This window comes from Oncorhynchus tshawytscha, linkage group LG16, assembly GCF_018296145.1.
Source record: "Oncorhynchus tshawytscha isolate Ot180627B linkage group LG16, Otsh_v2.0, whole genome shotgun sequence".
Classification (NCBI taxonomy): domain Eukaryota; kingdom Metazoa; phylum Chordata; class Actinopteri; order Salmoniformes; family Salmonidae; genus Oncorhynchus; species Oncorhynchus tshawytscha.
Window position 1 is genome coordinate 72,224,118 of NC_056444.1, and position 15,279 is coordinate 72,239,396.

General features: G+C 44.0%; 1 protein-coding gene across 1 annotated transcript; it reads right to left on the reverse strand.

Annotated features, from left to right (window-relative positions):
* Positions 1–2,271: 2,271 nt before the first annotated feature.
* Positions 2,272–8,708, reverse strand: LOC112216291 (telomere zinc finger-associated protein). Its single transcript, XM_042299593.1, has 12 exons — positions 8,580–8,708; positions 7,711–7,781; positions 6,958–7,570; positions 6,414–6,739; positions 6,099–6,216; positions 5,543–5,635; positions 5,106–5,192; positions 4,758–4,912; positions 4,497–4,633; positions 4,069–4,233; positions 3,472–3,560; positions 2,272–3,338 (listed from the first exon to the last, which is right to left on the reverse strand). Exons 3-12 carry the CDS (start codon positions 7,534–7,536, stop codon positions 2,802–2,804), a joined length of 2,286 nt encoding a protein of 761 aa, XP_042155527.1. The 5' UTR covers positions 7,537–7,570; positions 7,711–7,781; positions 8,580–8,708; the 3' UTR covers positions 2,272–2,801.
* Positions 8,709–15,279: the final 6,571 nt, after the last annotated feature.

Genomic DNA, 15,279 nt, shown 5'->3' on the forward strand with positions numbered 1-15,279 from the left:
ATTTCAGCTTTTATTTCTTTCATCACATTCCCAGTGGGTCAGAAGTTTACATACACTCAAGTTAGTATTTGGTAGCATTGCCTTTAAATTGTTTAACTTGGGTCAAGCGTTTCAGGTAGCTTTCCACAAGCTTCCTATAACTTGGGTGAATTTTGGCCTATTCCGTCTGACAGAGCTGGAGTAACTGAGTCAGGTTTGTAGGCCTTCTTGCTCGCACACGCTTTTTCAGTTCTGCCCACAAATCTTCTATGGGATTGAGGTCAGGGATTTGTGATGGCCACTCCAATACCTTGACTTTGTTGCCTTTAAGCCATTTTGCCACAACTTTGGAAGTATGCTTTGGGTCCATGTCCATTTGGAAGACCCATTTGCGACCAAGCTTTAACTTCCTGACTGATGTCTTGAGATGTTGCTTCAATATATCCACATCCTTTTCACTTCTCATGATGCCATCTATTTTGTGAAGTGCACCAGTCCCTCCTGCATCAAAGCACACCCACAACATGATGCTACCACCCTCGTGTTTCACAGTTGGGATGGTGTTCTTCGGCTTGCAATCATCCCCCTTTTTCCTCCAAACATAACGATGGTCATTATGGCCAAACAGTTCCATTTTTGTTTCATCAGACCAGAGGACATTTCTCCAAAAGTACGATCTTTGTCCCGCTGTGCAGTTGAAAAAAAAGCCAGACTACTGTTACGGTGGGTTTGGAGCAGTGGCTTCTTCCTTGCTGACCGGCCTTTCAGGTTATGTTGATATAGGACTCGTTTTACTGTGGATATAGATACTTTTGTACCTGTTTCCTCCAGCATCTTCACAAGGTCCTTTGCTGGTGTGCTGGGATAGATTTGCACTTTTCGCACCAAAGCATGTTCATTTCTGAGACAGAACGCGTCTCCTTCCTGAGTGGTATAACGGCCGCGCGGTCCCATGGTGTTTATGCTTGCGTACTATTGTTTGTACAGATGAACGTGGTACCTTCAGGCATTTGGAAATTGCTCCCAAGAATGAACCAGACTTGTGGTCTACATTTTTTTCTGAGGTCTTGGCTGATTTATTTTGATTTTCCCATGATGTCAAGCAAAGAGGCCCTGAATTTGAAGATAGGCCTTGAAATACATCTACAGGTTCACCTCCGATTGACTCAGGCTAATTGGCATAATTTATCAGAAGCTTCTAAAACCATGACATTTTCTGGAATTTTCCAAGCTGTTTAAAGGCAGTCAACTTAAGTGTATGTAAACTTCTGACCCACTGGAATTGTGATACAGTGAATTATAAGTGAAATAATCTGTCTGTAAACAATTGTTGGAAAAATGACTTGTGTCATGCACGAAGTAGAGGTCCTAACCGACTTTTCAAAACTATAGTTTGTTAACAAGAAATGTGTGGAGTAGTTGAAAAACAAGTTTTAATGACTCAAACCTAAGTGTATGTAAACTTCCGACTTCAACTGTATATATATATTTTTTAATCTTACATAATCAACTAACTACAGAGTTGTTTTCCACTTTCCGGTTGTGAGAGCCAACATTATCGCTCATAATCAGTGGCATGACCCCATACATTCCAAAAGCTAATACAACCACCACAATGTTTTCTAGCACTAACCAGCTTTGATAACCATTGCAAAATTAATCTGGAGACTTGTCCAGTGCTGTACAACTATGGAACCTTAGGATGGAATCAGAGCATGTGATGCAACTGGGACTGGGTTGCTAAAACCCCATCAAAGTGATAGATTAAATAGATGTGTCCCTGTTTTATTGATATGATAGATTATCAGATGCTGATCACCGTTTTGCTCTCCCTCATCTAGACTGACTGTTTACACCTAATTGGCACGACTACCAATCTAGCCTGCATGAAGTACTGGTCATATTTTCTTTCAAGGTGCATTTCTTTTATTATAGATGCTTTAATATTTTATTAGAATGGTTTAGTTTTATTTATGAAAATGTATTTGTAGTGTTAGTTCATATAACGTTAGTGTGTTTTCCTAGTGCAACAGGAGGCAGAGGTACATATGAAGATAGATACCGGTGACAACCGCTGTTATGGTAACTGGAGGTGGTAACACATTCTCAATTTATTTGTGCAACGTGTTTGACTAAAGTTAATTTTAGTATTGTTTACTTACTGTAATGCCATTCAGTTGTGTGTTTTCTTAGTTTTCATACAAGATGTTTGTGTTGTCCCAACACAGTTTTTCATATTTGCATTGTTTGTATACTGTAGAGGTTATCCTTACAGTGTGATTACAATAAAACTGCAGGCAGGACTGCCAATTTATTCTGTTTACCGTTTGACTTGATGCAAGACAATCCCATTGATTTACATTCACTTCTCACAACCTGACCTATTGACTTATCTCATTAAATTATGTAAAAACACAACAAACTTCATAAAACCTAAGCCAATTTATATTACATTGTCAGACCCAATGCACAGGCAAAATGAATAAGATGCCCACAGAGTAGGGGAATGTCTTGAGGGGTTCATCATCTACTGGGCTGAGTGGGAACCAGTTTTTCTGTACAGTAATTTAGACAGAAAACATGGTTACAATAATGACTGAAATTAAATGAATGCTTCAACTGCAGAGCAGAGCGAGTAGCCACAGTGTGGGAGTTCTTGAAGTCTTGCAGTACTCAAGCTGCTCTAGGCTTCTCCAATGAGAATGTCTAGCGGTGTGAGATACTAACCAGCCTGTCCTGTCCTCAGGCCTTGCTCTTAGTCCTCAGGCCTTGCTCTTAGTCCTCAGGCCTTGCTCTTAGTCCTCAGGCCTTGCTCTTAGTCCTCAGGCCTTGCTCTTAGCAGGAGGATCCTCCTGTATGTCCTCCAGCTCCACCGTGGTCTCAGGGATGGGGTAATCTGCGACCAGTAGAGTCTGCTCCATCACATCTGTCACATTGAAGCTATGCCCAGTCATACCCAAACCCTGGCTGATGGACATCACATCCACCTGGCCATGTCCCTGTGCCACCCCAACCTGGGTAAAGCCCACTTGGTCCTGGTTAAAGCCCACATCTATCTGCCCTTGGCTGGACACCACCTCCTCCGTAAGGGGCTGGATCACCACCCTGAGGATGTCACTGGCTCCTAGTACAGTTCCAGGTCCAGGTATAGGTCCAGAGACAGGAACAGAGACTGGGACACTGGGTCCAGAGACAGGCGCTGGCCCCTCGGGTGTCTCCTTCTCAGTGGGTGGTATCTGTGAGGGGCTAGTCTCATCCTGCAACCCCACGTCCTTTACTATCAGGTTCCGTAGCTTTCTCTCCCGTGGATTGTAGTTCTCTGTACGGGTGTGGACCTGAACATGACGCCGTAAGTGAGCCTGGAGAAAGAGGAGACTTCAGCGTTCATATCAATTGAATACAAATTTAATGATCCCCTCAGTGGCTGGGTGAGCAGTAGGCGTGCATGAAATTTGAAGAACCAAGCTAGCACACTGGAAATGCATGGCCTACCTGTCTGGTAAACTTGTAGCCACACTTTTCGCACTCAAACTTCCTCATGCCTTGATGGCGACGCACATGGACATGGAGCTGCTCGACGGCTGGCGGATAGCGGAGTAAACAAAACAATAAGAAAACATATGGCAAACTTGTCTTGTTCAACTGAAGTCGGGATGGAATCCCTTCTGGAAGCAATCTACTCATTAGGTGTGAAATTCCCAAACATTTTATAGCGCTAATGATAATGACTCCCGAGTGGCGCAACGGTCTAAGGCACTGCATCTTAGTGTTAGAGGAGTCACTACAGACCCTGGTTCGATTCCAGGCTGTATCACAACAGGCCTTGATTGCAAGTCCCATAGGCGATGCACAATTGGCCCAGCGTTGTCCGGGTTAGGGTTTGGCCGGGGTAGGCCATCATTGTAAATAAGAATTTGTTCTTAACCTGACTTGCCTAGTTAAATAAAGGCTAAATAAAATAGAAAATAAATAATCTTAAGCCTGTTTTAGGCAAAGAACTTAGTACTACAAAGCTTTGTGTAAACTCAACATGACAGGAGAGAAATATATTTTAACTGTGGTGCCACAATCTCATGTGTCCATTCTCACCCTTGAAGGTCTTGCCACATATCTTGCAACAGTGAGGGCGGTCCTCCTGGTGCTTGCTGGCAACATGGCGGAGCATTGGTCCCTTCTCTGTGAAGCGCTGGTTACAGAACTCACAGCTGTAAGGTCGCTCTCCTGTGTGGGTTCGGTGGTGCTTGTCAAGACTGGCTGAAATCACACAATCAACAGACATAAGCATTGGCACAAGCACAATGTTGAGCATTGGAATAGACCATGTGAAAGCACACTGGATGTTAACGTGAGAGTTTGTGTTAGTCTGTGAGACAGAACCGGTGTATCTAAACGATTACTATGAGACTAAATCATAACATATGATCTGAGCAGCTATGTTTGTTGTTAGAAACGGGTTTGTCCTGCTCTGCCATCTACAGGGCCTAGTGAGAGGATGGCGGGCAAGAGGAAGTTGTTACCTTGTGTCCGGAAGGTCTTCCCACAGAGGTGGCACTGATGGGGCTTCTCTCCAGTGTGAACCCGCAAGTGCATGTTAAGGTTAGCCTTCTGGGTGAACGCACGGTTGCAGTACTCACACACAAATGGACGCTCGTTTCTGAGAAATTAAGACAAACAGGGACGTCACATTATTTAACACGGCAGTAAGGCTGAGTCAAACAGTCTAGCTCCCCCATGGTAACAAACCCCTCTTCCACTACCATGGCCAGTCTCAGCCCCACCTGTGAATGGCTTTGATATGCATCTGCAGGCCGTGTCGGCTGGAGGCTCGATGGTCACACTCCTCACACACAAAGAGCTTCTCGCCGCGATGCTTGGACGCCTCATGCAGACGCAGCTCTGTTTTAGACAGGTATGCTTTGCTGCACAGAGAGCACTGTGGGAAAAAGTATTATCACAGGTTAGAAGGTGATCAGCAAGAAAGCAGTCATAAATCTTGACAATAATGCAGAAGGAATAAAGGATTGAATACATGAAAAAACAGACCAATTAACACAAAGGAGAGAGAGAGACAAAGAGACAAAGAGACAGAGAGAGAGAGAGAGAGAGAGAGAGAGAGAGAGACTTACTGCATGTGGTTTGGGTGCACCGTGGATTTTGATTTCGTGACTTCTTAAATCTTTTTTATGCATGAACTGTTCCGAGCATGACGTACACTGAAATAGATACAAGATCAAGCGGTGACTCAATATGAGTTTGATACAAAACACACCAGAGAGATAAGTCTTACAATGTCAATTAATGACATGTTCACAGTACTGTGTATCGGGCGGCGGGTAGCCTAGTGGTTAGAATGTTGGGCCAGTAACTGAAAGGTTGCTGGATCGAATCCCCGAGCTGACAAGGTAAAAGTCTGTTATTCTGCCCCTAAACAAGGCAGTTAACCCACTGTTCCCCGGTAGGCTGTCATTGTAAATAACAATTTGTTCTTAACTGACTTGTCTAGTTAAATAAAAGGTTCAATTTAAAAAATAATAATAACAATAATTTGTGGTAGGTACTGGACCTTATTGGGCATTTCCCCTGTATGGGAGACCGTGTGCAGACGTAGATCCCCCAATCTGTCAAATGACATGTGGCATTGAAGGCAGTTGTGTACCTATAATAAAAACAAGAATACACACATACAGTACATTAGGGAAAACCTAAAGCATTGAATCATTTATGGTATTTCTTATTGGACAAGTCAGTGGCCTTGGGGTTAGAATTTCCATCCTGAGATTGGAAGGTTGGGAGTTCAATCCCTGGCCAAGTCATACCAAAGACTGTAAAAATGGGACCTGATGAGTTTCCGCTTGGCACTTAGCATTAAGGAGATTGGGGGTGAGGCCCTGCGATAGACTAGCGTCCGGTCCAGGAGGTGTACTTGTACATCAAGCTGCCTCACGCTACACAAACAGGAGATCAGCTCCTGCCACATAAGGCTTTCCAGCGTGCATTAGCCAAGGCTTTTGCAAGGCTACTTACTTATTGGACATGTCAAGGTAGTCCCTCCCCTTTATGCTCAGTTTCCTTCCTATTGATGCCTAGTAAACAAGGCCTTGGTCCTGCTGGTCACTCACCACTTTTATTTTTTCACCACAGTTGCAGTTTCTGGCCTGGTGGTCCATCAGATTCTCCTTCCTGTAGTACCTCCTTCCACACTTAGAGCATGGAAAGGGCTTCTCACCTGTATGACACCTGAGGAACACAGGAAGAACAGAAACCACACACTATTCACACTAGTCATTCAATAATACCGGTATTATTCATTATTCAGGTCTCTCTTGCTAAATATAAGTTATCTAAATAGGACACACCTGTAAAGACAAAGGTGGTTTAATATAGACATGGTGATTGGCAAAGTCAATACAACATGATAGCAGTTATGTATATACCTGTTGTGTACTTTGAGGTAATACTTGCTGAGGAAGGTCTTATTGCAGGTGGGGCACTGAACAGAGCCCTTTGTAGACCCCTTGGCTGCCCGTTCACCGTTCTCTTTATTGACAGCTTTGGTTGGTCCTTTACGTCTGCCTTTGGGGCTGGAGGAGGTAGGCAGCAGGGCATGGGGCACATACTCTTCATCAGTGTCCTCAGCTACCCCCTCCACCAAATCACCACCACCGCCATCATCATCATAGTCTTCTTCATCAAGAGGCTGCAGATGAGAATTAGCTTTGTAGCTCAAATCTGGTACAAGGTTGCCGAACACATCTGTTACCTGTCAAATAATCAAATACAATGAATCATCATCATCTCTACGGTCATTCATCACATCTTCTGGCCATCCACCTGCAACTGGGAGACAATATTTGATGCATCATATTGACAACTGTATAGTTCTAGTATAAAACCTACAAATCTGTAGGCACATTGTGTGGAGGGCCACACTCAATCTTACATTAACACTTTAGGATAAGGTAACATATTGTAGCCTACCTCTGTTGTATCTGTAGGCTGAGGGAGGCGTTGTCCCTCCTCCTCAGCCCCATCACTCCTATCCTTTAGGCTAATAACTAGTGGTGGAGTCCCCCTGCTAGTGGTCCCCACATGGGGCAGGAGACACACACCGGGGCCCTCTCCAAACGGTCTTCTGGAGGCCTTCACCCTACTCCCAGAGCGAGTTGTGATGGCAGTTGTGGTGGCGGTAGCTTCCAGACAATCCTTCTTACTTGTGCCGCTACTAGGGGTTTGGGATTTTTTGGGCCTCCCTCTTTTTTTAGGGGGCCTCCCTCTTTTTAGGGTGGCCTTGGTTCCTACATAAGTTACAGCTGAGATTGGCTGAAAATGATGGCTCAGAAGACATGCAGACTGCAGTCCTTCTGGAGAAACTGTCCCTTCTGTGGCAAACTGCTGACAAAGTGCGAGCGCATCTGGTACACATAGGCTGTCTGCAGCCTGTCGCACATTCTCCAGATTCAAAGAGTCAAGGTTTAACTCCCCGGTATAGAAAAAGTCTAGAAGCAGTTCCAGGCCATCAGTGGGGAACTCCTCTGGGAGGGAGACCTCCTTAACCATGGTGGTGGTTGGCTCGGACTCCTGAAACCGCCCACTGAAACAGGCCAGGATATTGCGATGGGCATTGTACACCCTCCCACCACCTCCTACAGTCAGTTTGGCATCACAGAACGAGCTGAGACTCCTCTGCTCATTCAGAAAGGACAAAACCCGTTGGGCATGGTTGCTACTCACCTTTGTATGCATTTCTCACCCTTGACAATAGATTGCTGCTTGCAAGGGACACTGGATTCAGTGTTATGCAGCTGAAAGGGTCATAAAACAGATGAAAATTCACAAAAACTGATAGAAAATAGTTTTATTTTATATTAATATCATTACGTTATTAGCATTTTTGAAAATGCAATAGCATCATCAGCAATTCATAATGTATAAATTAGTCCAGACCACAGATGAAGTGCATTTTTAGCTAGATATTCACTTTATGGGACATTTGCACAAGGGGTTGAGCAGTTTCAAATATACCAACATATGAGATAATTGAATAGTAAAATAAATAGAATTTGGTGAAGATTAGACACAGACAAATGTAATACTTAGACATTATTAGCCAACGTTAGGCCTATACCCCTAGCTAGCTACGCACCTCGACGTTTCAGACATTATACAGACGCTCCCTAAACTCATCTGTCCAGCAGAAACAGAGATGCGAGTCACCCTCACCTTTGCAGGATCCTGACATTCGTATCACTGCTATCAGTTGTCGGAATGGTGCAGTGAATATAATATAATTTATAAAAAGTTATTTTGACTAACGTCTCAGGAACATGAATTGCTTTCTTTTTAGTCCAGGCCAGGCGGTTGGTACCGGATGTGACGTTTAGGCTAGCGCCGTGCTGTGAAATTGAATTGAAATAGTGTGTAATTTAGCATGTAAACATCACGTTTAAATTATACGATCGTATAGCTATAGAATTGCATTCGAGTTTATGTTCAGTTTTGTGGATGCATGGTCAGCTGTCTGTCTACTCCACAAGCAGCTAGCTACGGGTGTGTTCGTAAATTCAATATGGAGTGCACTTAGGACGTTCGTAAATTCATACCGTTGTCAGATTTTCCTTTCGTAAATTCAGAGCGTTTCGCTCTCGGAGCGTACACCGGACGCTCTGGCTGAGGAGTAGAGTTGATTCGAGCGTTCTGACCACACAACAGCAGTCAAGCACCCAAGCCAGCTACTTCCAGACACAAATTAGAGAACACTTCACTCTTATCATTTTACTTTACTCGCCCTAGCAGAGGCTAGGGCTGTTTTCATGTTATCCAGAGCTCTGGTGTCTGTAACTATGCTGCTGGCAACCATTTAATTGCGTTTTTTGACGACGTTTACTGATAGCGGCCATATTCTACGGGTGTTGTGTTCGTAAATGTATAATTTACTCTGAAATTGGATTAAATAGCCAGAGCGAATATACGAACGCACCCTACGTGAACAGCTGAGCATGCGTGAACTCCTTGAAGGTTCATTATGTTTTAGCAATATCCCTAGTTACCACAGGAACAAAGTCAAAATGACCGTAAAAATGTATGAAAACTAAAAATAGCTTTTTGGTCTTACGGGTACGGTTAGGCATAATATTAGCAGTGTGGTTAAGGTTATGATTATATTTCAATAAGAGAAATAGGCGGGGTTTAGTCATAAATATGACTTTGTGGCTGTGGTAATGAGCGGAGACTCGACATGTTTTGTTTTGACGGTGTAGTTGCTGGTTATTGTCACAAATGATCCCTATTTTAAGTATCTTAACTAATATGAGGTAGATAGCAAGCTCGTTTTGCAGTTAAATTGGAAGCGAACGCTGTAGCCGCTGGTGTTTATGGTGGGATGTCGGTTAGCCAAATAATGTAACTTTAATCAGATGGCGACTGGCTGCTTCACATGGTGGAACAGTTACGTTAGTTAACAATAAAGCAATGTGTCAACCTGATTTGCATTTGTTAGCTATAGGGGGCCGTCTAGCATCTTTCTGAGAATCAACGGAGAGGTACTGCTTGGTATCCAACTTTTGCTGATCAGGGTGTGAACGGGTATCCTAGTACTTCTTATGTCAGAGGATTTTGGAGTGAGTTAGAAGATTTTATTTTAAAAGAAACGACTATGGTCATGCAACAGAGTCAGGTACGTGCGCAGGCTTTTAGGCTACACTTTTGACTTTCCAGTGGCAACTACAATCCCAGCTATAAGCTGCCTGCCTCTTCTTTGTAGAGTTACTGTGACAAATGCTGATGTCAAAATGGCTTTATAAATACATTTCATTGATAGAGAGACATCTGAGACAGCTCAGACTTGCTGGAAACACCGCTCTCTGGCATCGTTTACAAAATAGTCTCTAACACTCTACTCAGCAAACTGTATGTAGTCTATCACAAGGCCATCCGTTTTGTCACCAAAGCCCCATATACTACCACCCACTGCGACGTGTATGCTCTAGTTGGCTGGCCCTCACTACATATTCGTCGCCAAACCCATTGGCTCCAGGTCATCTGTAAGTCTTTGCTAGGTAAATTTTCGCCTTATCTGAGCTCACTGGTAACCATAGCAACACCCACCCGATTTCTCTTCTATTATGTTATTGACTAAGTTTGTTTATGTGTAACTCTGTGTTGTTGTTTTTGTCACACTGCTTTGCTTTATCTTGGCCAGGTCGCGGTTGTAAATGAGAACTTGTTCTCAACTGGCCTACCTGGTTAAATAAAGGTGACATTTGTTTTTGTATGACCCCACTGAGGAAAACAGCCGGAGGCATGTTGATGTCACAGACCTGCAGGGAGGCTCTCAGCAGCGTTGTTAACGCTTGTGCAGGTAAACACGCACACAGCCCTGCTATCTTAGCATGACACACAGGTCCCCTTCAGTCCTTTTCTATAGACAAGCATGTTCCGTTGTAGTGGTATTGTTAGAGAGGGGTAAAGATAAAGATTTGAGAATACTGGTTGAGGGGATGTAGTTAATTATTCCTTGCCCACGAACATTCGACCACCCATCAGACAAGATTGCAATACAGTCTGATTTCTCTATGATTTGCTTGACCTTCACTTGAACTCTGCATCCAGCAAATGAGAAAATAAAGCATGTCTAGTTGGAGGGGTGTATGCTAGGAAAATATAATTCAGAAATCTCTTCCAATACACATAGCCTGTGAGCATCAGAGGTGAACCAGCTGCATACACAGCTTGAGCCAGACATTCATCAGCATTTCTGACTACGTTCCTCCATTGAGTAAAAACAACAACTTCTGATTCCATGAGGACCATGAGCTGTTGCTATCGATAAGGTGTCTGATTCATCATTTTCACCTGGAATAGAAGTAGAGGGACTTTTGTCAGAGGTTGCTTGTTGTGAGCGCTGAGGGAACTTGATGCACTTGGCCAGATGATTCTGCATCTTTGTGGCATTCTTCACATATGATTTGGCACAGTATTTGCAAATGTACACAGCTTTTCCTTCTACATTGGCTGCAGTGAATTGTCTTCACACATCAGATAGTGCCCATGGGCATTTTCCTGTAAAGATTAGAAAATAAATGAGTAAAAAAAACAGAGAAATAGTTAAGCAGTTACATTAAACAACTCATTTGTAAGATTTTTTTAAAAATTAAATATGTATGGAAATAGGTGAATTAACACTCAGTTAGCAGCCTCAAACAAGCTAAAACCCACATGGTAGCAAAAACTAACTAGCATAAATTGTTAACAAGTTAGAAATGATTTAGCACACTTTGCTGTAGGCTACTATGTACTCATTAACAAAACATCATGTATGTCATATAACATATATTTACCCCACCCAGTATTGTAATCAAAACTTACCAGAAAGCATGTAGTCCTTGGCTCAAACAGTGTAGTAGTGTGGACTCAATAGCATCTTATTGTGTGCAAGATCTTGAGAATTAGCTGTACGTGTAATGGAAGAGTGCACTGCACATGTGACTGAAGAATGAGTTGTGCATGCAGAGGGTTACAATTCTATTGAATTGGGGGTAGTTTAACCAAAATAATATGCCACAAGACCTACAATTGCCTTGTGTATCCCACAAAAAAGGTTCACTGTAATAAGGTAACTTTTTTGATGAATTTAAGCAAAATTCCAGGGCTAAGCTTCCCATGGAAAATTTCCAGAAAAAAATCCTGAAATTTATCAGAAAGATTCCGAACCTTTTAACCCTAGTTGCTACTTATCCATGCGATCAATGACAGGAGCGGTCCCAAAACATTCCAAACACGATGAGCAGTAACACCGGCAGTAAAAACTGTCGATTGACTTCAACACTTTACAAACTAAGCACACTGAAAACAAACACGACTTTCGCAAAGAGTTGCACACACTGTCAAAACTGCCGCGCCAACCGAGAGCCCCACACAGAGCCGGAAGAGCTATTTGGAAGAGCTATCTTTAGTTCCTCCGTCCTGACTGCTGATGCACTCTTAAAGTTGCAGTGCACGGTGAAGGCTCCGTACAAGATTTCGCCACAACGTTTTATTCCACATGAGGGATACTGAGATGTTTTAACTAGATTACTTATTGATTGTTATTTTCCATCTACAGAGGAGCTAGATGGCTTTCCAGTTATTCTAGTATGTGGTGCTAAGAATGTTGGGAAGTCCACCTTCAACCGTCACTTCATCAGTACCTTACTAAACCAGTAAGTAGTGTTTGTTACTTTGTTTGTTTGGTTGAAAGGTTCTGCAGTGATACAATGCCCATAGGAATAACCGTGTGTGTGTGTGTGTGTGTGTGTGTGTGTGTGTGTGTGTGTGTGTGCACTTGCGCAGCACTGCAAGTGTAGAATACCTGGAGTGTGACCTGGGCCAGACAGAGTTCACTCCCTCAGGTTGTCTCTCCCTGTCTACTGTTAGAGAGCCACTGCTGGGTATGTACTGTACTGCCTTCCATCACAAATCAAATCAAATTTATATTTGTCACATACACATGGTTAGCAGATGTTAATGCGAGTGTAGCGAAATGCTTGTGCTTCTAGTTCCGACAATGCAGTAATAACCAACAAGTAATCTAACTAACAATTCCAAAACTACTGTCTTATACACAGTGTAAGGAGATAAAGAATATGTACATAAAGATATATGAATGAGTGATAGTACAGAGCAGCATAGGCAAGATACAGTAGATGGTATCGAGTACAGTATATACATATGAGATGAGTATGTAAACAAAGTGGCATAGTTAAAGTGGCTAGTGATACATGTATTACATAAGGATGCAGTAGATGATATAGAGTACAGTATATACGTATGCATATGAGATGAATAATGTAGGGTATGTAACATTATATTAGGTAGCATTGTTTAAAGTGGCTAGTGATATATTTTACATCATTTCCCATCAATTCCCATTATTAAAGTGGCTGGAGTTGAGTCAGTGTCAGTGTGTTGGCAGCAGCCACTCAATGTTAGTGGTGGCTGTTTAACAGTCTGATGGCCTTGAGATAGAAGCTGTTTTTCAGTCTCTCGGTCACAGCTTTGATGCACCTGTACTGACCTCGCCTTCTGGATGATAGCGGGGTGAACAGGCAGTGGCTCGGGTGGTTGTTGTCCTTGATGATCTTTATGGCCTTCCTGTAACATCGGGTGGTGTAGGTGTCCTGGAGGGCAGGTAGTTTGCCCCCGGTGATGCGTTGTGCAGACCTCACTACCCTCTGGAGAGCCTTACGGTTGTGGGCGGAGCAGTTGCCGTACCAGGCGGTGATGCAGCCCGCCAGGATGCTCTCGATTGTGCATCTGTAGAAGTTTGTGAGTGCTTTTGGTGACAAGCTGAATTTCTTCAGCCTCCTGAGGTTGAAGAGGCGCTGCTGCGCCTTCTTCACGATGCTGTCTGTGTGAGTGGACCAATTCAGTTTGTCTGTGATGTGTATGCCGAGGAACTTAAAACTTGCTACCCTCTCCACTACTGTTCCATCGATGTGGATAGGGGGTGTTCCCTCTGCTGTTTCCTGAAGTCCACAATCATCTCCTTAGTTTTGTTGACGTTGAGTGTGAGGTTATTTTCCTGACACCACACTCCGAGGGCCCTCACCTCCTCCCTGTAGGCCGTCTCGTCATTGTTGGTAATCAAGCCTACCACTGTTGTGTCGTCCGCAAACTTGATGATTGAGTTGGAGGCGTGCGTGGCCACGCAGTCGTGGGTGAACAGGGAGTACAGGAGAGGGCTCAGAACGCACCCTTGTGGGGCCCCAGTGTTGAGGATCAGCGGGGTGGAGATGTTGTTGCCTACCCTGGGGGCCTGACCCACCTGGGGCGGCCCGTCAGGAAGTCCAGTACCCAGTTGCACAGGGCGGGGTCCCAGGGTCTCGAGCTTGATGACGAGCTTGGAGGGTACTATGGTGTTGAATGCATTCGATCAGCATTCTCAGGTATTCCTCTTGTCCAGATGGGTTAGGGCAGTGTGCAGTGTGGTTGAGATTGCATCGTCTGTGGACCTATTTGGGCGGTAAGCAAATTGGAGTGGGTCTAGGGTGTCAGGTAGGGTGGAGGTGATATGGTCCTTGACTAGTCTCTCAAAGCACTTCATGATGACGGAAGTGAGTGCTACGGGGCGGTAGTCGTTTAGCTCAGTTACCTTAGCTTTCTTGGGAACAGGAACAATGGTGGCCCTCTTGAAGCATGTGGGAACAGCAGACTGGTATAGGGATTGATTGAATATGTCCGTAAACACACCGGCCAGCTGGTCTGCACATGCTCTGAGGGCGCGGCTGGGGATGCCGTCTGGGCCTGCAGCCTTGCGAGGGTTAACACGTTTAAATGTCTTACTCACCTCGGCTGCAGTGAAGGAGAGTCCGCATGTTTTCGTTGCAGGCCGTGTCAGTGGCACTGTATTGTCCTCAAAGCGGGCAAAAAAGTTATTTAGTCTGCCTGGGAGCAAGACATCCTGGTCCGTGACTGGGCTGGTTTTCTTCTTGTAGTCCGTGATTGACTGTAGACCCTGCCACATACCTCTTGTGTCTGAGCCGTTGAATTGAGATTCTACTTTGTCTCTGTACTGGCGCTTAGCTTGTTTGATAGACTTGCGGAGGGAATAGCTGCACTGTTTGTATTCGGTCATGTTACCAGTCACCTTGCCCTGATTAAAAGCAGTGGTTCGCGCTTTCAGTTTCACGCGAATGCTGCCATCAATCCACGGTTTCTGGTTAGGGAATGTTTCAATCGTTGCTATGGGAACGACATCTTCAACGCACGTTCTAATGAACTCGCACACCGAATCAGCGTATTCGTCAATGTTGTTATCTGACGCAATACGAAACATCTCCCAGTCCACGTGATGGAAGCAGTCTCGGAGTGTGGAATCAGCTTGGTCAGAGCAGCGTTGAACAGACCTCAATCACATGTGCAATACATTTTAGTGCAGTAAATACAATTTCCAATGCATTCATTACTCAAATGGCAAGTACACTTGAACTACCTGCATTTCGGCAATATTTTAATCAATCCTATAAATGTTTGGGGTCTTAACCTAACCCTAATGAACCCTTGTCTGTCTGTCTGTCTTGTGGTTTCTAGGTCCCCCCCTCACACACCAGTGGGCCCCAGAGCACATGATCTTCTAAGAAGATGGCAACGAAGAACATGGCTGATGTTTTACATTCTCCCAACTAGAGGTAGACCGATTATGATTTTTCAATGCCGATACCGATTATTGGAGGACCAAAAAAGCCGATATCGATTAATCGGCCAATTTTTTTTTTAGACTACTTTTTTTATTTGTAATAATGACAATTACAACAATACTGAATG